A 25,863-nucleotide genomic window follows, 5' to 3' on the forward strand; every position below is an offset into this window, starting at 1 on the left:
CGCGAATCATCCGCCTACGCGACGTGGATGATACCATGGCCGGCTTCGCTGCCCTCGGGTTCCCCAACTGCGGGGGAGCCCTGGATGCCACCCACATCCCCATCCGGGCCCCGGAGTATCGAGCGGGCCATTTCATAAACTGCAAGGGGTACTGCTCCATTGTTCTGCAGGCCCTCGTGGACCACCGGGGCCGCTTCGTGGACATTTCCGGGGGCTGGTCCGGCCGGGCACACGACGCCCGCATCCTCCGGAACTCTAGACTCTTTCGCAGGTTGGAGGCGGGCACCTACTTCCCCCGGCGGGACTTGACTGTTGGGGATGTGCCTATGCCCATCTGCGTTGTCGGGGACACCGCCTACCCCCTGATGCCCTGGCTAATGCGGCCCTACACTGGGCAGCCGGACCAGAACCGGGCCCGGTTCAACGACCGCCTCAACCAGGCCCGAAACCCAGTGGAGCTGGCCTTTGGACGTTTAAAAGCCCGCTTCCGTTGCTTGCTCACCCGTCTCGAGATGGGTGAGCAGAATGCAACGGAGGTCCTGGCCGTGTGCTGTGTGCTCCACAACATTGTGGAGCGCAGTGGGGAGGCCTTCCTCCCTGCATGGATGGCAGCCGAGGCACAGACATTGGAACAGCCCGACACAGCTGCCGTCCGCCAGGCGAGCCAGGATGCAGTGCGCATCAGAGAGGCCCTGGTGGACATGTTTGCCCAAGCCCCGTAGTAGGGTCGCCTGGGTCTCCCCAGACTACTCCTGCCCATCCCCTACCCTTCCCCACCTGCTCCCCTTACCTCTCCCCCAATTGTAAAGCGTCGGGTCAAAGCACATTGGCCATCATCGAGACTGTGCGTCGGGCTTAGTTAGGGTTTTTCTTTTTAGCTTAGGCTAGGGTTTAGGCCACCATCACCTGTCCCGAAGAACAGCCACGAGGATTCGGGGTTCGTGCGGAAGGCTGAAGTCAGCGTACCTGATTCCAGTCATCTTCCGTCAAGGGATCTCCTGGCTGTTCCTCTCCTGAGGCCCGGAAGGACCAAAGGATTGAGATGGCCAGCAACACTACCCAATTGTCCTCCCTGCGCCTACACTATGTTTAATTATCTGTAGTGTGCATCTTGTAACTTCTTGCTAGTTTGTTAGCTATGTAAATATAGTTTGTGGTTTACATTTTACTGAAAAGTCTCAGTATTTATTTATGCACCACAAACCACTGACCACTTAAGAAGGGGCCCCCCAGTGATAGAGTACAGATTTTGTTGTGCACAGTTTGCAACCATGTTAAAGTTAAGTGGCTACTTGGCATCTCACATGATTTCTTACACTAACTAGAGTTACACAATACCCAATACAGGAATGAACAGCAAAATAGAGACCTGTTTATTTACAAGGGGGGGGGGGAAGACCTTCAACTGGGACAGGGAGGGGGGGCAGTTACTGGGACGGGCAGCCCCTGCGAGCGCTCCTCCAGGGGCCGGCCTGCCCACGCTGGGCAGGCTGCACGCGGAGGTGGGCAGGGGCAGGAGCTGGGGCAGGAGCTGGGATAGGAGCAGGCATGGGCTGTGCTACGGGAGGGATGGCGGGGGCTTGGGCTTGTGGCCAGACAGACTAACCCCATATCATCCATCTTATTTGCCTCTCTGAAGCACAGGGCAGAGAAGGAGCAATAATATCAGCATAGTCTATGCTGGCTCATCTGATCCTGAGAAGCTGAAACACAGATATGTGGATAGAGAGCAGCTAAGTCAATAAGCTGGCCTCGAGGCTGCGGCTGGCACCTATGTTGATTCGAACACACAGTCCCAGGAAGAGGAATTTCCCACTGAGAAAACAATGTCCAGTACTTCAAAATTTAATCATCTCAATTCTCTCTTACAAGTGTAAATTAAGTTCACAACTCCCTTGTAAGAACTGGTCTCACAGCAGACAGACCAGCATCAATTGGCATGACAGATAAGAAAGAGAAATACGTGACCTCATGATTATAAAAGATGGGTCCAGCACACACTCACTTTGAGTGTCATTCTACCCTCTACCTGCTGGTCGGGTTAGGTGTTTGACCTCCCGAGGTTCTATGGGGACGCCCACCTCGTATTTTCGTCTTTCCTAGGAATTGAGGGACCGGCCCTGGCCTGACATGCTGGAGTCGAGAGGCACAGAAGGGGGTAAAAATGGTACCTGGATGTGGTCTTCTGTCTTAAGTGTACACATAGCAAGAGTAAGCTGTTACTTGGTACCATTATTTCTATTTTTCTATTTTTATCTTCTTTGTAACCATTTTAAGACCTATATTTTGCTAATAGTTAAGAAATAGAACAATAGCCATTGCAACCATATGATTTATAAGCTTCCTCAATAAACCTGTAACTGTTTAAGCTTTAACCTGCCTCCTTCAGTTGCTGTAACAGAACCAAGCACAATTTAAAAGAACTTCAGCCGGTCTAAAGGGACAGTTATAGGAAGAGCTTGGGCGTTTGGATCTGTGTCACTCCCAGGTGACAGGATCCACTGGGGCATCTTTCAGTCTTTCCTCAAGGCTGCCCGCTGCGAAGGAATTATGAAATTCTAGCAGCTGAAATCTAAGATGTAATAAGCTCTTCCTATATAACGGGGCGTCTGTTGGCCTGCTGGCCACCCTCTGCGATGGGACCCCGGTCCTAGCAGTAAAGGCACGGACGTTAAACCTTTTCTCGGAAACATACACACACACACACTGCCCTGACCGTCGGCTGACAGGACTCCGCCCATGCCATAGTGAATCGCATGCACAACATGTGCCATCAGCGTGTCCATAGTGGCGCGCATCCCTCGGCACTTGTCGAGGAAGGCAGCCCAGCCCTCCTGCCACCACTGCAGGTCCCCCTGCACCCACTCTGCGATGGAGGCCTGGATTGCCTCCACGGCGTTGACGTGCTGGCGAAGCTGCTGGTCCCTCGGTCTGAGCCTTTGCCTCCGGGGTTGGCCTGCTGGGGGTGCCGCTACTGCTGGAGTCGAGGGTCTTGTGCTCGGTCCCACTGCAGGGAAGAGAAGAAAGGATGGGTCAGTCAGGCAGGCCGTCCACTGTCCCCACACCGCATGCCCTCCACCCCTGAGCCCAGGTGACCCCACAGTTGTGTGGCTTGGGCCCACTCGGTTCCCCTCCTGCCCCCGTGTTGTATGTTTGCAAGGAGGACCGCCCCTGGAGTAGGGTCCCCCCTCCAGTATTGTAAGCACCGATCTGTATCCTGGCCCCGTGGAGGGCGGGAGGGTGCTTGTGCTGCGTTCACCTGTGGAACTCCCTGCCGGTGGAGACTGTGAAAAGCTTTGGGCTAATCACTGGTGTTTGACAGGGAGCGAGATGCATCCCCACACAGTGCCTGGGAGCACATCTGGCAGAGGTGGTCTGGGCTCTCAGATTCCCTCTCATGGGATATCTCCTGGATGGAACCAGAAGAGTGACTGGGTGGGGGGGATGTTCCATCCTTGCAGCAAAACTCAGGGGCCCTTCTCCCTCCCACTATCCCTCCCGCAAGCCTGGTAGCCCAGGGACATGTGTGGCCACAGTGGGGACTTCCCTCAGGGAGGCAGCCAAGGCACCGGGAGCAGGCGAGTGGCTCGGTGGGGGTCACGGTCACAGGACCGTGACGCTGCGGTGTACCCAATAGCAGCTGGCTGTGCCTCACAGCGAGGCATGGGACAGTGTGCCGTTCTCCGTGCTGCACCCTTGGCGGAGCTGCGGGCTCTGGGCTGAGTCCCTGGGGCCCTGGCCGGTTCCAGCCGACATCCACCCTTCCCCTGGTCCCGCTGAATGTGTGAGAGCAGCACGGTCCCAGGCGTGCCCTGCTGCAGCCACATGCCACTTGGTCACCAGGCTGCACGTGGTTGCACGTGCTGCTTGCTGCCTCATGCTACGCAGTGTGCAGCACACGTGGCCTGAGTTACATGCTCTCTCCCTCCCCCCCGCCCTCCACCCCCCGCCCTTTCGGGTCTGTCATGGCTCCTTCCCCACTCTGGCATGATAAATGCAGAAGTGGGGGCCAGCAAGTGTACCCCAAAGCCTTATCTAAACCTAGATCTTGGGAATAAAACTTCCGCTGCCACCACCCAAATGTTGATAAAGAAATAAGGGGAAAGATCATTTGGGAAATCTTACCCCTAAAACAAAAATCAGGGCACACAATTAACCACTGCCAGGTTAATAAAAAGAAAAGAAAGAACTTTTATTATTACAACAATATTCCTGTTGCAAGTATAATGACTAGATAGGAAGGTAACAAAATATACTCATGGAAAAACTCCATGGGCCTAGAAAAACCAAAACATCTTTTAAGCAGTGCCAGACATCAGATCCCATACCCAACCTTTAAAACAATAAAGCCTAACGAAACTACCTAAACCTTGCCCTACTTACAGAAAATAAAGAATGGTGTCTTGGAGAGAGAGAGAGAGCTGTCTGAGAGAGACAAAAGGACAAAGGAAAAACCCAAATTCCTTTGTCCCAGGTTGAAACTCCCTCCTACATTCCTACTGGTCACTCCACCTGGCTAGGTGTAGTTAACCCCTTAATCCCCAGGCTGCTGGCTAACCCTCATAATCATGACAAGGTCCACGATGTCTGCACTGGACTAGGCGGGTGCCCGCCTCTTGCGGTCCTGGGCAAGCTCCCGGGAGCCGCCAGCCTGGTCCCGGGAAGAGGGGGAGGGCTGGGGGGCATCAGGTGGGTGGCTCGATTCGTGCCAGGTGCAGGGTCTGCTGGCTGGGTGCTGGCAGGCTTGCACCTGGCACGGGCATCGTAGCCAGCCCGTGCCCCTTTAAGGGGTCCGGGGCCGGGAGGGGGGCAATAGAGTTTCCCTGGTGTTGGCCAGAGTGGCCACCAGGGAAACCTGGGGAGGACTAGCCTCCCACTAGTTTGAATTAAGGGGCTACACTCCCCTTAATTCGAACTAGTAAGTTCGAACTAGGCTTAGTCCTCGTGGAATGAGGTTTACCTAGTTCGAACTAAGCGCCGCGGGTCCGGCCCGGGTCCTCCGCCGCTTTGCTCCGCGTCTCCCTGGTCTGCTGGGGGGGGGGGGGGACGCAGCTAGTGCCCCCCCCCCACCCCCAGCAGACCAGGGAGACGTGGAGCAAAGCCCGGGGCCTGTGGTAGAGCAGGTGGGGCGCTGCCGGTTAGTCCCGCAGCACTGCTCCTTGGCGCTACTAGACCAACCCGGCAGCACCCCAGCTGCTCTGCCCCAGGAGTCCTGATTCAGCCGCTGCTGATCAGTTTCAGCAGCGGCTGAATCAGGACGCCTGGGGCAGAGCAGCTGGGGTGCTGCTGGGTTGGTCCAGTAGCGCCGAGGAGCGGCCGCGCTACTGGACCAACCCAGCAGCACCCGAGCTGCTCTGCCCCAGGTGTCCCCAAGTCAGCCGCTGCTGAAACTGACCAGCGGCTGACTACAGGAAGCCCGAGGCAGAGTTGCTCTGCCCCAGGCTTCCTGGAATCAGCTGCTGATCAGTTTCAGCAGCAGCTGACTTGGGGATGCCTGGGGTTCTTAAGTTGAATCTGTATGTAAGTCGGAACTACTGTCCAGATTCAGCCGCTGTTGAAACTGATCAGTTTCAGCAGCGGCTGAATCTGGATGCCAGTTCCGACTTACATACAGATTCAACTTAAGAACAAACCTACAGTCCCTATCTTGTACGTAACCCGGGGACTGCCTGTATAAGGGTTTGTCAACATTAGAAACAATACAGCAGCACAAACTAGATTAGAACTATTGTTAGGGTAAGAATTTTCATTTTACAAGGTTTCTTAATGTATCTGGCTAAATTGACATATTTTGTTTATTTTGGCTTAGTATCTCTCTTTGATCTGTGTGTGTTGACTTGCAGTCACCTAAATTCTTCTTTTTATACTGAATGAAACATTTATGTTATCAAGATCAGTGTAAGTTCTACTGAGGGAGGGTACGTCTACACTACAGCGCTAGTTCGAACTAACTTAGTTCGAATTAGTTAATTCGAACTAAGCTAGTTCGAACTAGCGCATCTAGAACTAAAAACTAGTTCGAACTAGCGTTTTGCTAGTTCGAACTAGCGCGTCCACACTGATTGGACGCAGGGGGGCATTTAAGGGCAGCTGAAACCGGTTCTGGCAGGGCATCAGGTCAGCAGTTGCTTTGTGTGGCTGCTGTCTGAGGCTATCTGAGGCTTGTGCTTAAAGGGACCCCCCCTGGACAGCCGGTTCTCAGCTTTTCCTGCTTGCTTGCCAACCTCGCCGAGGGACAGCAAAGCGTCGGTCTCTGTGCCCGTCTGTGTCGGTGCTTCCCTTCGGGGGGGACCGCCGCAGGTGGCAACATGGAGCCACGGCTCGCCCTGCACCTTCTGGTGCACGTTCTGGACTTGCTGCTGCAAGCCTGCCAGCAATGGCTCGAGGCTGCCTGGCACCACCTGGGGAACGTCAGCCCCCTGCCTCTCCGCCTGGCCGCCCTGGGGGCCGTGGAGGAGCCGCGGCGGCGCCCCGGCACCGGCGTGCCCCGCCGCATCTGGCGTCTGGACACCAGCAGCGACTGGTGGGACCGCATCGTCCTGGAGCACTGGGACGACCGACAGTGGACCCAGAACTTTAGGATGAGGAGGGACACCTTCCTGGAGCTCTGCGAGTGGCTCGCCCCTGCCCTGCAAAGAAGGGACACTCGCATGAGGCCCGCCATCCCCCTCCAGAAGCGGGTGGCCATCGCCCTCTGGAAGCTCTCCACGCCGGACAGCTACCGATCCGTCGGGAACCAGTTCGGCGTGGGGAGATCCACTGTCGGAGCAGTGCTCATGCAGGTACGGCGCTCGTCAGCCACCGAGCCGGGGGGGAGGGGGGCTGCGAGGAGGGGATGGGCCGCCCCAGGGACAAAGGGGGGGGCGGGAGGAGGCGAAGGCGCCCCGCACCGGAGGGGTCGGGCTGTCCCGGCCGTACTACACGCCGCCAGGGGGGTTGCTTCCGGGAGTGGGGCGCGGGGCACTGCCAGGGCATGAATGCTCCCAGCCACCCGGGCGCCCCACTGATTGACGCTTTGCTGTGTCTCTCTCCGCAGGTCGTCAAGGCCATCAACCGGGTGCTGCTCCGCAGGGTGGTCCGCCTCGCCGACCCGGATGCCGTCATCCGGGGATTCGGCGCCCTCGGCTTCCCCAACTGCGGGGGGGCCATCGACGGGACGCACATCCCCATCCGTGCCCCGGAACACCAGGCGTCCCGGTACGTGAACCGCAAGGGGTACTTCTCCGTCATCCTGCAGGCCGTGTGTGACCACCGGGGACAGTTCACGGACATAAATGTGGGCTGGTCCGGCAAAGCACACGACGCCCGGGTGTACCGGAACTCCTTCGTGTGCCAGCGGCTGCAGGACGGGACCTTCTTCCCCGACCGCCACATCAGGGTCGGGGACGTGGACATGCCCGTGTGCCTGGTGGGGGATGCCGCCTACCCACTGCAGCCGTGGCTCATGAAGCCCTACACGGGGCACCTCAATCCCTCCCGCCAGGCCTTCAATAACAGGCTGAGCAGGGCCCGCATCGTGGTGGAGGGGGCCTTCGGGCGACTGAAAGCCCGCTTTCGATGCCTCCTCACCCGTCTGGACCTGGCCGAGCACAACATCCCTCCCGTGGTGGCGGCATGTTGTGTGCGCCACAATTTGTGTGAGCGGAAGGGGGAGGCTTTCTTGCCAGCCTGGATGGCTGAGGCTGACCGCATGGCTGGACACTACGGTCAGCCCCGCACCGCCGCCGTCCGGGAAGCCCAGCGGGGGGCCATCCGGATCCGGGAAGCCCTGCGGGAGAGCTTCCAGGTGGAGGAGGAGGAGGACTGACCTCTCCCTGCATGCCCCACCGGGGCCTTCTTCCACCCTACCCCCCCCCCTTCCCCTTTCCCCTCCCTATCTACTGTACAATAAAGACACCTGTTTTTCAAACAAAAACGTCTGTTTATTTCAGAGAACTGGGGTGGGGGAGGGAGGAATGAAGGTGGGAGAAGGGAGGGGGAAACCTGGGACGAGGGAGCTGGAAGGGGAGGGGAGGGGAGGGAAGGGAGGAAGGGAAAGGAAAGCTCAGGGGTGGGAGTCTGGGTGCCTCTCCCGTCTCGCCACACTGCGGGTCCGGGGGCGTCGGTGGGGAATGGTTCTGGAGGGGGGGGCAGAGAGGACAGGGGGTGTGGAGGAAGCAGGAGCGGAAGCAGGAGGAGCAGGAGGAGCAGGGGGAGCAAGAGGGGGAGCAGGGGGAGCAAGAGGGGGAGAAAGAGGGGGAGCAGGGGGAGCAAGAGGGGGAGCAAGAGGGGGAGCAGGGGGAGGAGGAAATGGAAAGCGGTCCAGCAGGCTCTGGAGGTGGCCTCGCAGGGCACGTCCCTGCTCCTCCAGGGCCTCCAGACTCCTCTGGCGCAGCCTGAGGTCCTCCTGGACCCAGTGGTCCTGGAGACGGAGCTGTCGGTCCAGGAACCGGAGATGCCGCCTCTGGTAGTCCTCCTGGTTCCTGGCTGTCCTGCTTGCCCGGGCGCGGGCGGCTGCTGCAGGCGGTGTGGTGCGCCCTGCAGGCCCCGGTGCTGCAGCTGTGGTGCAAGAAGACCAGCGGTCAATTACCCCAGGGGCCCAGGTGTGTGAAACCCAGCTCCCCTCTGCAAGGCCAGGGCCCCTGCAGGATCCCCAGCTGCTGCTCCGTGGTGGGCAAGGCCCAGGCGCACGGTCCCGGGGCTCCCTCTCGCCCCAGCCCCCCGTACACATAAGGGGAACACGAGGGTACTCACAGGTGGACGCCTCCCCGGCCTCTGATGATGCAGGCGAGCGGCTCTGTGGGGTGCCTCGGGGGTCCCGGGTCCTGGGAAGGCTGGCGGCAGGCTCCTGGCTCTCAGAGCCCTCTTCCTCCTTCTCGGTGTCCAGGAGTGGTCCCTCTGCCCCGGGGTCAATCACGTCCCGGGGGGCAGGGACGGCATGAGGCCCCAGGATGCGGTCCAGGGCATGGAAGTGGGGGCAGGCCTCCGGGTCAGCCCCTGGCAGGCAGGCCCGGGAGTAGGACTGCCGCAAGTCTTTAATCTTGCAGCGCACCTGCTCCCGGCTGTGCTGGTGGCCCCTGGCGGCCAGGCTGGCAGCCATGCGTCCATAGACGGCCGCGTTCCGGTGGCTAGTGCGGAGATCGTGGACATTTGAGGCTTCCCCCCAAACCTCGATGAGGTCCACGATCTCCGCACTTGACCAGGCGGGCGCCCGCCTTTTGCGCCCCTGGGCAGGCTCCCGGGAGCCGCCAGGCTGGTCGTGGGGAGCAGTGGAGGGCTGGGAGCCCTCGGATGGCTGGCTCATCCTGTGGCAGGTGCAGGCTGTGCAGGCACGGGTGCTGGCAGCCTTGCAACTGGCACAAAGTGAGTAGCCAGCCCGTGGCCCTTTAAGGGCTCCGGGGCCGGGAGGGGGGCAATAGAGTTTCCCTGGTGTTGGCCAGAGTGGCCACCAGGGAAACCTGGGAAGCCTTAGCCTCCCACTAGTTCGAACTAAAGGGCTACACAGCCCTTAGTTCGAACTAGCTAGTTCGAACTAGGCGTTAGTCCTCGTAAAATGAGGTTTACCTAGTTCGAACTAAGCGCTCCGTTAGTTCGAATTAAGTTCGAACTAACGGAGTGCTAGTGTAGCGCATAGGAAAGTTAGTTCGAACTAACGTCCGTTAGTTCGAACTAACTTTCTAGTGTAGACATACCCGGAGAGCCACAGCTGTGCTCTTTCATAGATAGAAAAGAGCAAGCATTTTGAGTTTTCTGTGTGGAACATTTTATATAGAATAAGACTGATTTATTAGGGGTTTTGGTCTCTCTTGAGGATTGTTTTCTTGGTAAAGGTAAAGGCCTATAGCAGTGTTTCTTAAACTTTTTAAGACTGAGGAACATCAAACAATAGTTTTTTTATGAGGAACACCAAGGATTTTTTGTTAAAAAAAAAAAAGAAGAAGGTTGGGGAGGTGGGGGGAAAGTTATTGAGCAAAAATAAAGGTTGCCTGTCCCTTTAAGGGCAGCCATTTTGAACTCTGTTCTCCATGGCACACCTCCAACTGCCTTGCTGCACACTGGAGTGCCTCGGAACACAGTTTAAGAAACACTGGCCTATAGTTAAGCCCTTGCAGAATTGAGCTGGTTTAGTATCTGTGTTGCTCTGCAGAAGGGCTGTTATCCCCAACTCTGTGCCTTTGCTGTGGGAGAACAGAACTTCTGGCCCAGCACGGTAGGGTGGTGGGACACCCCGGAGGGCAGGTAGGTGGGCTCAGTGGCATGATCAGCACACTGTGTGACAGCCCCAAAGACACCTCTGCGATCAATCCTGTCACAATCCTCTTATTTGTTTGTTGCTCTCCCCTGAACCCCAGCTAATATCTTATGAAACAAGGTGTCCATAAGTAATAATCCTGACATGGTTACCATAACACTTAGCATTGCTGCTTTGCTGTAAATAAGGAATTTTTCATCCCCATATTTCAGACCACAGCTTGCTAGTTTAAAGACATGCTGTCTGGTTAAAATTATTAGTTTTTAGGTACTAAATTTTGTAGGAATGCTGTCTGCTAAAGTTAAAGAATTTTAGGAGTTGTCTACACTGGCACTTTCATTGGCAAAACTCTTGTCAGTCCAGGGTATAAGGAAACATGACCCTGCCCAACAGAAGTTACACTGACAAAAGCTCTGATATGGATGGTGCTATTTCAGTGGGAGATACTCTCCTACTGGCACAGATACTGCCTCTCATTAGGGTGGGTGGGAAAGACCTATCCCACTTGCATCGAGCGGCTATGCATGAGACCTTACAGTGGCGCAGTTGCAGTGGTACATCTGTGCTAGGGATTAATCAGCTAATTGAGAAGTCGATGGAATTTCTATCGACTCCTCAACTAATTGGTAAGTGGGGGGTGCTCTGTAGCCCCACTATAGCTCTTTAGTTTATATATAGTAGGAACTGGGTCCCGTGGCCGGAACCGGAGCAGTCCCACCCAGCCAAAGTGGGGCTTGAGCAGATCCCGTTTCCTGCAGCAGGGCCAGAGCAGCCCCAAAGCATGCTCTCCCCCCGCGTCAGGTGGGGCTGGAGCCAGAGCAGTCCCCACCACTCCCTGGCTGCAGCCCCTTGTGCTGTGGGCAGGAGGCTGCTCCAGGATTAATGGGTTAAATCTAGCATTGACTCAGTTCACATTTTAAATGTTATTTAACATCCCTAGTTTCTACTGCAACAGGAAACCCCGCTTCCATTTGTGCATCTGTTATGTCACCTTAACTATGCTTGTATTGTTCCTATAGGTTGGGCAAACTATTTGAAGCATATGGCTTGTTTTTATCCTGCAGGTTTAGCACCCTAGATTATTAGATTTTCCTGACACACTGTTCAAAGTTTCTGCCTTATTGGACCACCAGCATCTTCCTTTGTAGAATTTATGCCTCTATTCTGCACAGAATTTCTGCTTCAATTCTGCTTCAGCATTAAGGTAGATAATACTCAAATAATTTACAAAGGTTGTTTGTTCACTGATGTTATAACAAGTGGATACTGCACATGTTCTAACTAGAAATTCTCATGACAAATTAACTTTGCTGACTCCAGGCTGCTCTTATTACAGTACCTTTAGCTCTTTCAGAGAAGATTGATGACTGTTCTTCTCAGGTTCAAGTTCTCTCACCTCTATAATTACTGAAACCATTCCAAAGCCTCAAATATGACTGTACTGAGACATATCTTGTCTACTGTATCTATCCTGGATGATGGTAAAGGGAAAGGATACTCCACAAATGTCTTATTCCATTATTTATAGAATGTAGACCCAAGACAAGAGTTGAGTTTTTGCTTCCTTAAAATACTTCACTTAAGCAGAGTCCATGTCCTTGTTGTTAGATATTTGTAGGTCAGTCCTTTCTCCAGAAACTGGGGTTTTAATGTAGAGTGTCATCCACTCTATTCCTCGAGAGAAAGTCATTAACACAGCAGTAACAGAATTAATTCTTAATGGTTATCTATGCAAATATTTTAAGGAATGTTACTAACAGGCAATTTAATAATGGTAATCCATTAATTGTGGAATAATATTCTATGGGCTGCAAATAGCTTTTCTGAGGCAAAAAGGGTTCTGTTACTCAAGTTAAAAACAAATCCTTAAATGCTTTTTACTGAATCAGTGCAAAACAAACAAAAACAAATGGCTAGAATGTTTAGTTCATACATTTATTTTGTGTAGGTGACAAAAAATGCAGACACGTGGCAGCCTATCTTAAAGACAAACGTTTAGTTAAGGCCTATTCTGAAAATTTGTACAGTTTGGAGGCGGTGGCATGTTTTGGAAATCGTTAGAGAAAAACACAATAAGTCCTTCATTGTTTCAAGTCTCACTAGCCTTTTAATAAACACAATGGAGGCTGGAGGAAGAATGTTTCAGACAGTTAAAAGCACTATGTGTGTTAAATGAATGGCATTCCAAAAGGCTCTCTAGAAAGTGTTTGCAATCTGTCTTGTGTGTTTCAAGGGGCCAATTATGAAGCTTCTTGCATGACACATTTTTTTTGGATATATAGCTAGTAGGGGTGCAACATTTTGCTTAACTGGCTAATCAAACAGTCAATTTGAGCAAATTGCATTGACTCTTCGATTAGTCGATAAGGGCACCTCCGCATTTGAAGGTTAGCAACAGCCTCAGGGCTGTTGCTACACTGCAAAGGCAAAAGCACTGCGGGGAGCACGGGGTCAGCGGGGCAGTCCCCTCCTGGCCTTGTTCTCCCCACGGCGTTTCAAAGCAGGCTCCACGTGATGCTGCCACTTTGAAAGGCTGCATGTGGCATTTCAAAACAGCAGCACCGCGTGGAGCCTAGGGTCTGTCTCCGTGCTCTACGCGGCACTGCTACTTTAAAGCACACCCTCCTCTTCCCCACACCCTATCCTTCCCGCTCCCCCCCCCCCGCTTCCTCTTTCTGACAGAGGCAGCAAGGGGGGAAAGTAACTAGTCGACTAGCATGTCAACTATCCGATAAGCATTTATTTATTGGATGGTTGACTAGTCAGTCACATCCCTAATAGCTACTAGGGGGCTGCGCCCTCTGCTTGCTATGCTCGACTACCCCTCTCTCTTGGGCCACTTTCACTTCGCTGAGAGAGCCTGTTGACGCTGATGACATGATGATGTCCGTCTGCCGCCCAGCAAGAACGTTCTGTCATTCATCAGGAAAAACTTTTTTGTATATAGAGAGAGATTATTATTATTATAGTATTCACTAAGATTGAGGCCCTCTTCTATGCGTTGTACAAACTCAGACAAAAGGATGGTTCCTTCCTCAAATTGCTGATAAGTGATCAGTAGCTTAAATGGGAAAAGTATCTAATAAGATAAAAGAAACCCCCTACATACAAGACTAGAGAGGTTCAACCTGTATTGTATTCAGCCAGTATATGATGTTTTAATAATTGAAAACTATTCAGTAAATTCCAAGCAAAAATCTGTGTGAAGGTCAGCGTATGTACCGTAAAATCTCGAATATAATGCTCACCGATGTATAATGTGCACCCTGACCTTCGAATTTTATCATAATGAAAAAATCTATACTCCTATATATAATGTGCACCCTGATTTTGCCCATTGTACATGTATTTTATGATACCCATCATCATAGATACAAAGGCGTCGTTAAATATGATCTATTTGATTACAAGTCTATGGTATGCCAGCGCGTCATATTTCCTGCCTCTATTGCCGGTTGATTTCATGTGAGAGTACAACTATAGAATACGCGGCGTTTCAACACTCTATTACCTTTAAATTAGGTTGATTTTAATCCTACGTATAGGCCTAGAAAAATATAGATTCTTAGTGATACCATGAGTTGTCAATGATCTTACACTGCAGTTGAAAAACTTAAGGTAGTTAGCTACGCTGAGGCTCATGGCAACAGAGCTGCCAGCTGTGAATTTGATGGCATAGCAGGGTCGAACATTCGACTTTGGAGATGGCGGAAACAGCGCCTGCTAGCATTGCCTCGGACGAAGATGGGTGAGCGAGGTTGAAGCACTGCATATCCTGAGATGGAGGCCAAGCTACTTGAGTGGATTACTGAGCTTCGACAGCAAGGCGGTGGTGTTAGCATTGCAGAGGTTCGAGTGACGGCTTTGACCATGGCGAAGACGTGTGCTAACACAGCCAGGTTTAAAGCTTTGTATGGCTGGGGCAATCGGTTCATGCATCGGCATGGCCTATCGGTCTGATGACGAATGGCAATCGCGCAGAAGCTACCCGTGGACTCTCACGCCAAATTACTACAGTTCCAGAAGTTTATCATAAAGCTACAGAAGGAGCACAAGTATGACCTTTCATTAATTGGTAACACAGACCAGACACCTTTAACTTTCGATAATCCTTACGACAGAATGCTTGAAGTGAAAGGTGCCAGGATTGTCTCAATTGCTCCCACAGAGCATGAAAAGTTGAAGTTTATGGTAATGCTTGCTTGCATGGCCGATGCAACGAAGCTGCTGCCTTATATTGTCTTTAAGCACAAGACAACGTCAAAAAATGTTATATTCCCGAAGACTGTTCATGTGTGTGTTCACCCTAAAGGCTGGGTGGATGAAGCTGTAATGCTTGATTGGCTACAGATGGTTTGGGTGAAGCGGCCGGGTGGACTTATGAGAAATTGGTCTGTAATAGTTTTGGATGCATTTCATTGTCATCGGATGCCATCGATCAAGAAAAGGCTTCAGCATGACAAAACAGACTTGGCAATTATTCCTGGTGGAATGACCAAAATGTTGCAACCGCTTGACGTGACAGGAAATGGAACATCTGGTTGTTGGAAGGTGAACATACATTTACTGCAGGTGGACGTATGCGAACACCGACGCTGCAAGACGTGACCTAGTGGATAGTGGATGTCTGGCTTCAACTTGATCCCACTATAATAAGGAAGAGGTTTCTGAAATGCAGCATTTTTAATTCAATGGATGGCAGCGAGGATGATGCCCTGTGGACAGATGATGCACTCAATCCGAGTGATGATGAATCGGCCGAAGACGAATTAGGCAAAGACTACAATGACTTGTATTACCTGGATGAAGATGTCGAGGGCTATACCCTGGAAGATATTGCTCGTCTGTTCAACAAAGATGTTAACAACAGTGAATTCGAGGGCTTCGAAGATGAGTAGAAGATCAAGTTCTCTCAATGAAACTGACTATTACCATATTTGCATGTTCGAACTATTCATTTATTTACTTTTTTGAAAGTCTATATGATTGCTAGTCTATGGGAATAAAATTCAACTTTACATCCGGTGTCCATGTTTATAACTTATTTTCATAAATGTCAGCAATTAATTAACTATAAACTATTTCATATGAAAAGTAAGATGTAAATTTCATATTATTTATTGTTTTTAAATATTTTAAAGCATTCTAGGAATCTCTGCCATTTCAGTTGATGTTGATTTCATGTTTACTGCTGTCTTAGCGTGGCATCGGCATAACGGAGGTTCATCATCTTCTGACATGGAACTGCCAAAATAAAACTTTAAACAATAACTCCTGTATATAATGCGCACCCCAACTTTTGCCCAAAAAAACTTGGAAAAAAGTGTGCATTATATTCGTGATTAAACGGTATTAGTAACGCACGGGTTTTTTCAAAAAGTAAACTTGTACATATATATAGTCCCAAGTGTTACAAACCCAGGAAATTCGAAGCTGAGATTGCACTTAAGGGAAATTGAAATATGTTAAGGTAAGAAATGGATGCTTAAGAAACTGAAACATTTAGTGACTCCACAAGAGGCAAAACATATACTATGTCCTGTAAAATGTCTAATCTTGAACCACAAACACTAAAATATCTTACAGATAATACTGTGGATATTGTGTCAGGTCACTACATTATGAATCCAAATATATTGGGATCAGAGGGAGCCATAAGTTCTCAAATGACCTCGATAACTTCTGATAACTTCTTGGAAAATAAAAATACTGCGTTGAAAACAGGGTTTATCTCTGACAATTCCAAAAGTATTATCAAGTGCTAGGTCCGATCACAATAGTTTTTTAAGGCTCCCAATTCTAATAATACAGCCTTAAGCTAAACCAAAATAAGCCACTGCTACTTTTATATCATATATAAATATTCCTTTTTCTAAAATAATGGATTTTCTGCGGAAAACTGCTTGAGTATTATGTTGAGAAGATAAGAAATTTGGAAAGCATGGAAATGTCATGAGGTAATTTTGAAAGATAAAGTTGGAGGTGATGAATTAGATCTTTGTTCCTGGTGCAATATTATTAATACATATATTGGGTTGAAATTCTGTGCTGCATCTCTTAGAGATGCTGTGCAGATTACACATCCCAGTAGGCGGGAAAAGGGATGGCTTTTAATCACTCTTGTGCCCGCTTGATTCTGGGGTGCTCCTCAGTATAATTTAGACAGCCCATGAAAGATCATGATACCAGCTACATGTTTTGTTAGTCTTTAAGGTGCTACTAGACTATTTGTTGTTTTTTAAGTTTTTCCTGTTACAGACTAACTCGGCTACCCCTCTGTGTCTTAATTGTAGCAGCCGGACCGCATATGCTTATTGACAGCTCTGCTATCCAGAATCTGCAGCCCTAAAGTGTTCCCTCTAAGTTGCCCCATTGGTGAGAGGATCAGGACTCCCTGCACAGAGCTGATTAATCAACTGTGAAGCTGTGCTGTCTCCCAGTTTAGAGGGAACACTGATATACATGAGAGCTTACAAAAGTCCTCAGAGGATATCCTGTCACTGTGCTAGAAGAATTCTCCTCTTCTCCCCCAGCCATGCCCAGGGTTTTTATAGATCAGTGTTTCTTAAACTTTTTAAGACCAAGGAGTACCAAAACATAATTTTTATTTATGAGGACCAAGGATTTTTTGTTGAGCAAAAAAAAAAAAAAGGTGTGTGTGGGGGGGGGGGGGGGAACGGTCGGAGGGGATGTTATTGAGGACAAAAAAGGGTCGGTGGAAAGTTATTGAGAAAAAAAAAAAAAAAAAAAGTCACCTGCCCCTTTAAGGTCTGCCATTTTCCTTCAGGACACACCTCCAATTGCCTTTTGCCTCAGTGCCACAGAATACAATTTAAGTAACACTGTTATAGACTCTTTACATCTCTTAAATCATTTTGTTTAATATAAATGAGCTAGAGAGGGGGTAAGAATCTCTCCCATGGGCTATCCTTATGTGGAATTTTAATTGCTAGTTGTTTGTACTATTGTTCTTTTATGCTCATTTTTCCAATAGCTTTAAAAAAAGTTTGATATTAGAGAAAATATAAACATATTTTTACCACTCTACAAGGTTATTTCAAGAACTATGTTAATGGTGACAGTTTTTTAAGTACGTTCTTATGTGGAACACTTTACTATAGCAGCAGAATTTTTTCATATTGCAAACTGACATCGTAATTTAGATTATCATTCTTGGTGTCTCTTGAATATCTGTAACATTTAGAAAGAAAAGGTAGGAGGAGGATTGCAGATAGAATAAGAATCGAATACTGTGACTGCCTTGGGGCCATGGAAAACTAAAAAATGGAATGCTAGAAAGCTGAGGCCATGGAGAGTAAGTTTCCAACTCTTTGATGACAGTTTGGGGTCACACATGAGTTGTGAGTGGATCAGAGTGGCAGTGGAAATGTGGCTAGCACATTCCTGAACAACACAGATCCGCGACACAGTCGTACATAGGGATGTGAGATGCAAATTGCAGTTGTTTTCACAGGCTCCTTTGTCGCCTCCCTGGGTGTGTTTTGTGAAAACCTTTGCAAGGCTCTATTCTATAAGGTCTGTATTCTAGCACTACCCCGTGTTCATGGTAAACTTGTGCCTGAACTTAGTTCATGGACATTGTATTCTTGTCTTTCTTCTGGCTGCAGCTATTACAGTTGATAAATATCAGCAGAATTTGAACAGTGCATGTATTTTTAAAAAGCATCCAGTGAGCTTGACTACTCCTATTGGTGAGTTAGAGATAAAATCATTCCATTTCCATTAATATACAGTTAAAAAAAAAAAAAGGAAACTGGCGCTTTAAGCCGGGGCCGCGCCTCAGACGCTCCTTCGGCCCCTGCCCGACGTGCGTGTAGCACGTACCTGGGGGAGGGGCGAACGGCCGCTCTAGCCACCTGACGCCAGGCCGCAGCCCGGCCCCCGCCCTCGCCCCTCCTACCTCCACGCAGGTCAGCCCCCTCGCGGTCCTCTCCCCCTCCGCAGGCCGCCCCTGCCATCTCCGCCCTCCCCGCCGCTTCCTGCCCCTCCCTCTGTGATTCGTGCCCCCCCCTCCCCAAGCAGGCCACATCCCGGCCCCCGCCCCGTAGGTCCCGCACGGCTCCTGGCCCCCTCCCCCCATGCACGGGATGTTTAGAGAACCGCTTGGCCCCAATCCTCGGGCGAGCCGGGTAACACAGGTTTTACTGTCGTGTTTTTTTTTTTCTTTCAGAGTTTCCTACATGTGTGTATTTCTGGACTCCAACAATAGATGGGAAATTGGAACACTCTTCTAATATCCCGGAATAAGAAGCGATTATGCAGCGAAATCGCAGAGCAGTAGATGCTGGTCTTTTATTGCTACTTGCTCAAGTATTTCAAGTTGGGCTTGAAAACATTCCACCTGTAACACTTGGGACCCTAGGACTGAATGTTTTTCTGTTTTTGAAACCTCTGAAGCCACTGCCAAACGTGTGTATCAGTGTAGACCAAGGTTACTACCAGAAAGACTGGCAGCGTTTGCTGCTTGCTCCAATTCATCATGTAGATGATTGGCATTTATATTTTAATATGGTCTCCTTGCTTTGGAAGGGGATAAAGTTGGAACGTAAGCTTGGAAGCTTATTTTTTGGGTATATAATTGCAGTATTTTCAGTGCTGATTGGCATTGTGTATATGGTGTTGGAATTTGCACTTGCAGGACTTCTGAATGACCCTTCCTACAGAGTAAATTGTGCTGTAGGCTTTTCAGGTAAGGCATGGAGGAGGTATGGGTTAATTTATTGCGATGCACATGTATAGAATCTATATAGTAGTATATTAATATAGAAAAGGGATATATATCATGAGCGTGGATTAGAACAGATAATGTCCATCCCTATTTCTTTGCGTGCTTGTTAATGTATATATATATTACACTCTTGCTATGCTGCATGCACTTGAATTTTCATTTTCTGGGTAGAGGCATGATGACCCAAAGGACAGAGTTGTAGCCTCAGTGTACACTGCTGGCCAAAAGACTCCAAAGTTGAATTCATGTAGTCCATGCACACCAAGAGTGAAGTATATATGAGCAACATGTTTTGTAGAATTACAGTTACTGTAAAATGAGTAGTTTTCTTTTTCTGTTATACAAACGTAACCCCTCCTGTAGGCTAGTCCAGTGTGAGGTTATTCATGATAGGGGAAGCTTGTGACTTCTTACATCACTGTGGGGGCGGGAGTAGGCCTGAGGCTGGTTGGTGTGCTCTGCCTATTCCGACAAATCACCAGGAACAGGCTTTATTCTGTAAAAAACATAGAAAAGGAAAACAGTTCAGCAGCCCCTTCTCTCAGTATGCAGCCTGTGTGCTGCTTCTAACACAGTCCTTGCTGAGACCCTGCTGGGGGCAGAGGGCACATCCTGGCAGGAACCAGGAAGTTCTCCCAACATGCCGCAGTTTGTAGTCCACAACTTGTAGTTCCCAGGGCTGCTGCTGAAACACACCAGACCTTGGGCTACACAGATTTTACAGTTTCTGCACAAGGTCAACAGCAAATACTGTGGAAAAGGTTTAAGAATACTGTAATCTTAACATTCACACTCTTGGGGTCTTGTTTTTTCAGCACAGGGCAGAAAGAGAACTCCACTAGCTTTTACATCAGTGGTTCTTAGACTGTGGGTCAGGATCCTAGACTGGGCTGTGAGCCCATTTTAATGGGGTTGTCAGAACTGGCTAGCTAGGGCCCTGAGATAAAAGTTGAAGCCTAATTGCTGCTTCCTGGGATGGAAGCAATGTTTCCATTAAGTTTTTCCATCCATTTGTGGAATAAATGTGGTCATGTGCACCAATGCATGTGCAGATGTACACCCCAGTAAAAACACATGCTTCTGGCTCTGAGCACTGGGGGCGCTCTCTGCTAATCAGCTGGCCAGAATTTGAATTTTCCCCTGGGAGCCCACATAAGCACTTAGTTTACAGGGAACACTAGATGGAAGCCAAAGCTTGAGCCCACTTCCTGGCGCCAAAGCCTGAGGGCTTGAGCCTGGGCAATGGAGTTCTGGTTACAGGTACCCTGTCTGGATCTGAAACCCTCAGAGTCCAGCTTCGGTCTCTCCTGGCACTCGGGTAGGCTCAGGTTTTGGTTCCCTCTCCTGGGGTTGTTAAGTAATTTTTGTTCTCACAAGAGGGTCACAGTAAAGTGAAGATGTAGTACTTAAAATTACTGGCTATGGAGGAAAAACACCACTCTTTTTATTAAATAAGCCAATACCTCAGTTTTCTCTAGAACCCTTCCTACTTATTTGTTGACCAAGGGTTCACTTGCTAGTCTCTGCTGCTGCTCAGATTTTTTTTTACCAACTGTGGCCACTCAGCGTTCTATAGTATCTTTGGTTAATCAGACCCAGTCATTTATTTTGGCCAGTTTGATTTCTCAGTGCACTAAGTATACCTTAAAATGCACTGGATGTTACCAGCTATTTTTGTTTTGGAGTTTTTCGCATTATCTGAACTCAACTATTTCTTTCTTGGTGGTGTTTTTTTTGTTTTATTTTTAGGAGTATTATTTGCTTTGAAAGTTCTTAGCAATCATCACCACCCAGGAAGGATTAGCAACATCATGGGAATTCGTGTATCCAGCAAATATGCTTGTTGGCTGGAGCTTGTGGCCATTCATTTATGTACTGCAGGGTAAGTTCATTAAATCATTTTCAATTCACATTAGAGATGTTAAATATCAGTTAATTTAATAGTTGATTAACCTTATGAATTCTTATAGATTAGTCAACTATTCTATAGTCCCCAGGCAGCCCCTGTCTGCGGGGGAGGGGTCTGAGCTCCTGGACCTGGCACAAGCTGGAACTGAGCCAGGCTGTCTGCCTACCTGGCTGCTAATACACTTTAAATGCAGAGCTGCAGCGGGGGTAGGTTCAGGACCCAGTGCAAGCCGGGACTGATCTGGGCTGCTGGCCAGCCTGCTAAAAAATTTACTGGCAAAGGGTGGGGGGGAAATGCATGTAGTCTGTAGAATTAACCTATAAGATTTTGCTTATAGGTTAATTCTATAGACTAGAATTATACATCCCTAGTTCACATTAAAAATTAGATCTATTTAGGGGTGCTTATGTTGTGACATATGAGCAGTGATGTCTAGTACTCAAAATAAATAGTGGAGTTACTTGTAGCAATCTACATCTCTTTCCTCCACACTGTGTATGTTGATCATACTTGTCAAAGTTAAAAAATGTAATACCTTGCTCATGGGAGTCTCTGAGAAGTGTGTTGGTTGAAAAGAACAAAGATTAGTTGGGAAAAAGAGGGGGGCACACTCTTCCTTTTCCCACTCACTCACCTTGCTAGAATGAAAAATTGGGATATATCACACTAAGGGGCTTGGTAGGTAAAACAATATTTATGCCTCTGTTACTTTTTAACTGTTCTTCTTTAGTACCAATCCCCTCTCCTCCCTCATCTAGCTCATTTCATCTTAATACCAGTTAAACTACAGCCTCACTGCTCACGTTGTATCCTGTACTCATTCCTCCCAACCCATCCATCTCTTTGTTTAGAATCTTCCTCCTCTTCCTTTTGGGCAGATTTCTAGAAAATTGGTTATAGATCAGCAGTATTGGGTTAATGAGTATTGTACAATTCCTTAACCATAATGGAAAATGGTAAATCCACCAAGTTTTATTACTAGTCTGTGATCACCATCGCGTTTCAGGAGGCAATTAGAAACATGGCACACACCAAAACAATCCCTGATCAAATACAACAATAGCCTAGGAAAAGTTCCCTGAGCTGGAAAAGAGGAGACTGAGAATTTAAATCTCCACTCTTAGTAATATTGAAATTCCTGTGGCATTTAGTACCCCTACTATTGACTAGTGCCATGAACCCCCATCTAGGGGTACGTCTACACTTGCTCCCTAGTTCGAGCTAGGGATGCAAATGTAGGCAACCAAAATTGATAATGAAGCAGGGATTTAAATATTCCGCGCTTCATTAGCATGATCTCTCCGGCAAGTTACTCCGTTCAACAGCTGTTTAGAAAGTGACAAACCCAAATTTTATCATTGCACTATATTATATTTCATTGCGTCTAAATGATTGTACTATTTCAAACCACTGTATTACTCACATTGCTCTCTTAGCCTCTAAGATAGTATCCAGGTTCCTGATCACCTGTAATCTATTGCTGAATATTAAAATAGTTTTGTTACCCACTGTGTCAAATTCTTTTCTGGGGGCTGATCTCAAAAGGGTCTAATGTTTACTCCTGTAGCTCTGTAACAGGGTTGCACTCATCTCTCGTGAGCGCCGCCCTGACTGAGTGCATGTGCCTGCATTTTTGCTTTGTTTATTGAGGCTCTTTGGTGACTCAGCCCTCTAACCAAGTCTTTTACAGTCTGTGTGCCAAAATAAAACATACCCCTTCTGAGATACAAGTCCATCAAGGCCTCTCTTTGTGCCCTCTTCAATATCTCTGTTTGAAGAGTAGTGCCCCTTGAGGTTCCTTCCTAGAGGAATATTTTCTAGCCTATTTTCGCTGCTTCTGTCTAAAGGAATATTTCCAACATACCGATGTACATCACATTGACCTTGCACTAATCCCACAAGAGGAAGGCTTCTATGTGGACTCCTACAAACATGCACGGGCTGACATTGTCAGCAAACAACATCATATAACATATAACCTCAATCATGCAGAACGCAATGCTATGCACAGCCTCAAAACCAATTTTAACATCATAATCAGAGGCTGACAAAAGAGGCGCTGTTGTCATCATGAACAAAACAGATTATGAACAGGAGGTGACCAGGCAAATCACCAACACCAGATTCTACAAGCTTCTCTCCTGTGATCCAGGTGATTCTTTGGTAAAGAATTCCAAAAAAACCTAAAACAACTGTTCATGAATTCCCTCATGCTGCTCAGGGACAAATTTATACTAACTTGCCCCCTCCCCAATTCCAGATCAGGAGTTTTCTATCTGCTATCCAAGATACACAAACCTAGAAATCTTGAACGACCCATCATCTCAAGCATTGGCACACTTACAACAGGATTATCTAGCTATCTTGACTCTCCTCAGACCCTATGCTGCCAGCACTCCTAGCTATCTTCGAAACACCACTGACTTCCTGAGGAAACTATAAAACATCAGTAAACTTCCTGAAAACACCATCCTGGCCACTGTGGACATAGAAAATCTTCACACCAACATTCTATATCAAGATGTAGTGCCCATCTTTAAAAAAGGGAAGACAGACAATCCAGGGAACTACAGACCGGCCAGCCTTACCTCAGTCCCTGGAAAAATCATGGAGGGGATCCTTAAGGAATCCATTTTGAAGCACTTGGAAGAGGGGAAGTGATCAGGAATAGTCAACATGGATTCACGAAGGGCAAGTCATGCCTGATCCATCTGACTATGTTCTATGATGACGTAATTGGCTCTGTGGATATTGGGAAGCCAGTGGATGTGATATATCTCTACTTTAGCAAAGCTTTTGATACAGTCTCCCACAATATTCTTGCCAGCAAGTTAAGGGAGTATGAATTGGATAAATGGACTGTAAGATGGATAGAAAGCTGGCTAGAATGTTGGGCCCAACGGGTTGTGATCAATGGCTCGATGTCAGGTTGGCAGTCGGTTTCTAGCAGAGTGCCCCAAGAATTGGTTTTAGGACCGGTTTTGTTCAACGTCTTTATTAATGACCTAGATGAGGGGATGGATTGCACCCTCAGCAAGTTTGCAGATGATACTAAGCTAGGGGGAGAGGTAGATATGCTGGAGGGCAGTGATATGGTCCAGAGTGACCTGGACAGATTGGAGGATTGGGCCAAAAGAAATCTGATGAGGTTCAGCAAGGACAAATGCAGAGTCCTGCACTTGGGATGGAAGAATCCCAAGCACTGTTACAGTCTGGGGACCGACACTACTACAGGCTAAGTAGTAGTTCTGCAGAAAAGGAGCTGGGGATTATAATGGATGAGAAGCTGGATATGAGTCAACAGTTCCCCTTGTAGCCAAGAAGGTTAAGGTCATATTAGGTTGCATTAGGGGGAGCATTGCCAGCAGATCTAGAGAAATGATTATTCTCCTTTATTCAGCTCTCGTGAAGCCACATCTGGAGTATTGTGTCCAGTTCTGGGCCCCTCACTATAGAAAGGATGTGGACGCGGAGGGCAACCAAAATGATTAGGTGGCTGGAGCACGAGACCTATGAGGAGGGACTGATAGATTTGGGTTTGTTTAATCTGAAGAAGAGTGAGGAGGGATTTGATAGTAGCTTCAACGTCCTGAAGGGAGCGTCCAAAGAGGATGGAGAGAGGCTCTTTTCACAGTAGTGACAGATGGCAGAATAAGGAGCAATGGTCTCAAGTTACAGCAGGGGAGGTCTAGGTTGGATACAGGCAGTCCCCGAGTTACGCGGATCCGACTTTCCGCACTTACGAACGGGGCTTTTCTCGCTCCGGAACTCGCGAGCGGCGGGACCACCAAGACGCGCAGTGGTCCCGCCACCGCGTCCTCCGGGTCGAGAAAAGCTGCTCCGGGTGTCCCTGGTCTGCTGGGGGGGGGTCCCCAGCAGACCAGGGATACCCCGAGCAAAGCCGCAGAGGCGGCGGGGTCCCACGCCTCCAAGGCTTTGCTCCGGAGCAGAGGCGCGGAACCCCGCTGCCTCCAAGGCTTTGCTCCGGGTGTCCCTGGTCTGCTCAGGGTGTCCCTGGTCTCCTGGGAAGGGTCCCCAGCAGACCAGGGACAGCCCGAGCAAAGCTGCAGAGGCGGCGGGGTCCCGCGCCTCCAAGGCTTTGCTCCGGAGCAAAGCCTTGGAGACGTGGGACCCCGCCGCCTCTGCGGCTTTGCTCGGGGTGTCCCTGGTCTGCTGGGGACACCTCCCAGCAGACCAGGGACACCCCGAGCAAAGCCTTGGATGTGCGGGACCCCGCCGTCTCCGCGGCTTTGCTCCGGGTGTCTCTGGTCTGCTGGGGGGGGGGGGGCGCAGCTAGTGCACCCCCCCCCCTCCCAGCAGACCAGGCTTTTGTTATGGATGCCTGGGGTAGAGCAGCTGGGGTGCTGCCGGGTTGGTTCTGGGGGGACCTACCCGGCAGCGCCCCAGCTGTTCTGTCCCAGGCTCCAAATTCAGCCGCTGTTGAAACTGATCAGTGGCTGATTCCAGGAAACTGGGGGCAGAGCAACTCTGCCTCGGGCTTCCTGTAGTCAGCCCCTGGTCAGTTTCAGCAGCAGCGGCTGAATCTGGAGCCAGGTCCGAGTTATGTACAAATTCAACTTAAGAACAAACCTATAGTCCCTATCTTGTACGTAACCCGGGGACTGCCTGTATTAGGAAAAACTATTTCAGTAGGATGGTGGTGAAGCACTGGAATGGGTTACTTAGGGAGGTGGTGGAATCTCCATCCCTAGAGGTTTTTGAGTCTCTGCTTGACAAAGCCCTGGCTGGGTTGATTTAGTTGGGATTGGACCTACTTTGGGCAGGGGCTGGACTTGATGACCTCGTGAGATCTCTTCCAGCTCTGTGATTCTAAGATGGATTACAGGCTATCCAGGAACACCATCCTCGAGGACACCACTGCACAGCTGGTTACAGAACTCTGCAACTTTGTGCTCACCCACAACTACTTGTGGTTAGGAGACAATTTGTATCTTCAAGTCAGCGGCACAGCCA

At 49.4% G+C, this 25,863-nt stretch overlaps 2 protein-coding genes across 6 annotated transcripts in view; one reads left to right on the plus strand and one right to left on the minus strand.

Annotated features, from left to right (window-relative positions):
* Positions 1-2,971: 2,971 nt before the first annotated feature.
* On the minus strand, positions 2,972-9,108 carry LOC142830832 (uncharacterized). The gene is made up of 3 exons (XM_075938365.1): positions 8,734-9,108; positions 8,165-8,538; positions 2,972-3,007 (listed from the first exon to the last, which is right to left on the minus strand). The coding sequence occupies exons 1-3, from the start codon at positions 9,077-9,079 to the stop codon at positions 2,972-2,974; spliced, it is 756 nt and encodes a 251-aa protein (XP_075794480.1). The 5' UTR covers positions 9,080-9,108.
* Positions 9,109-18,023: 8,915 nt separating this feature from the next.
* Positions 18,024-25,863, plus strand: part of RHBDD1 (rhomboid domain containing 1) — a 71,164-nt gene continuing 63,324 nt past the window's right edge. For 2 of the 5 annotated variants that reach the window (XR_003088724.2, XM_014571942.3), the window contains exons 1-2: positions 18,303-18,941; positions 20,730-20,862. Coding sequence is in view for 3 of the 5 variants with exons in the window: in XM_014571942.3 (XP_014427428.3) it covers positions 18,509-18,941; positions 20,730-20,862 (566 nt within the window). In the remaining 2 variants the exon portion in view is untranslated. The other 3 variants (XM_075937585.1, XM_075937586.1, XM_075937587.1) reach the window with 3 other exon arrangements.

This window comes from Pelodiscus sinensis, chromosome 10 (genome assembly GCF_049634645.1).
Source record: "Pelodiscus sinensis isolate JC-2024 chromosome 10, ASM4963464v1, whole genome shotgun sequence".
Lineage (NCBI taxonomy): Eukaryota > Metazoa > Chordata > Testudines > Trionychidae > Pelodiscus > Pelodiscus sinensis.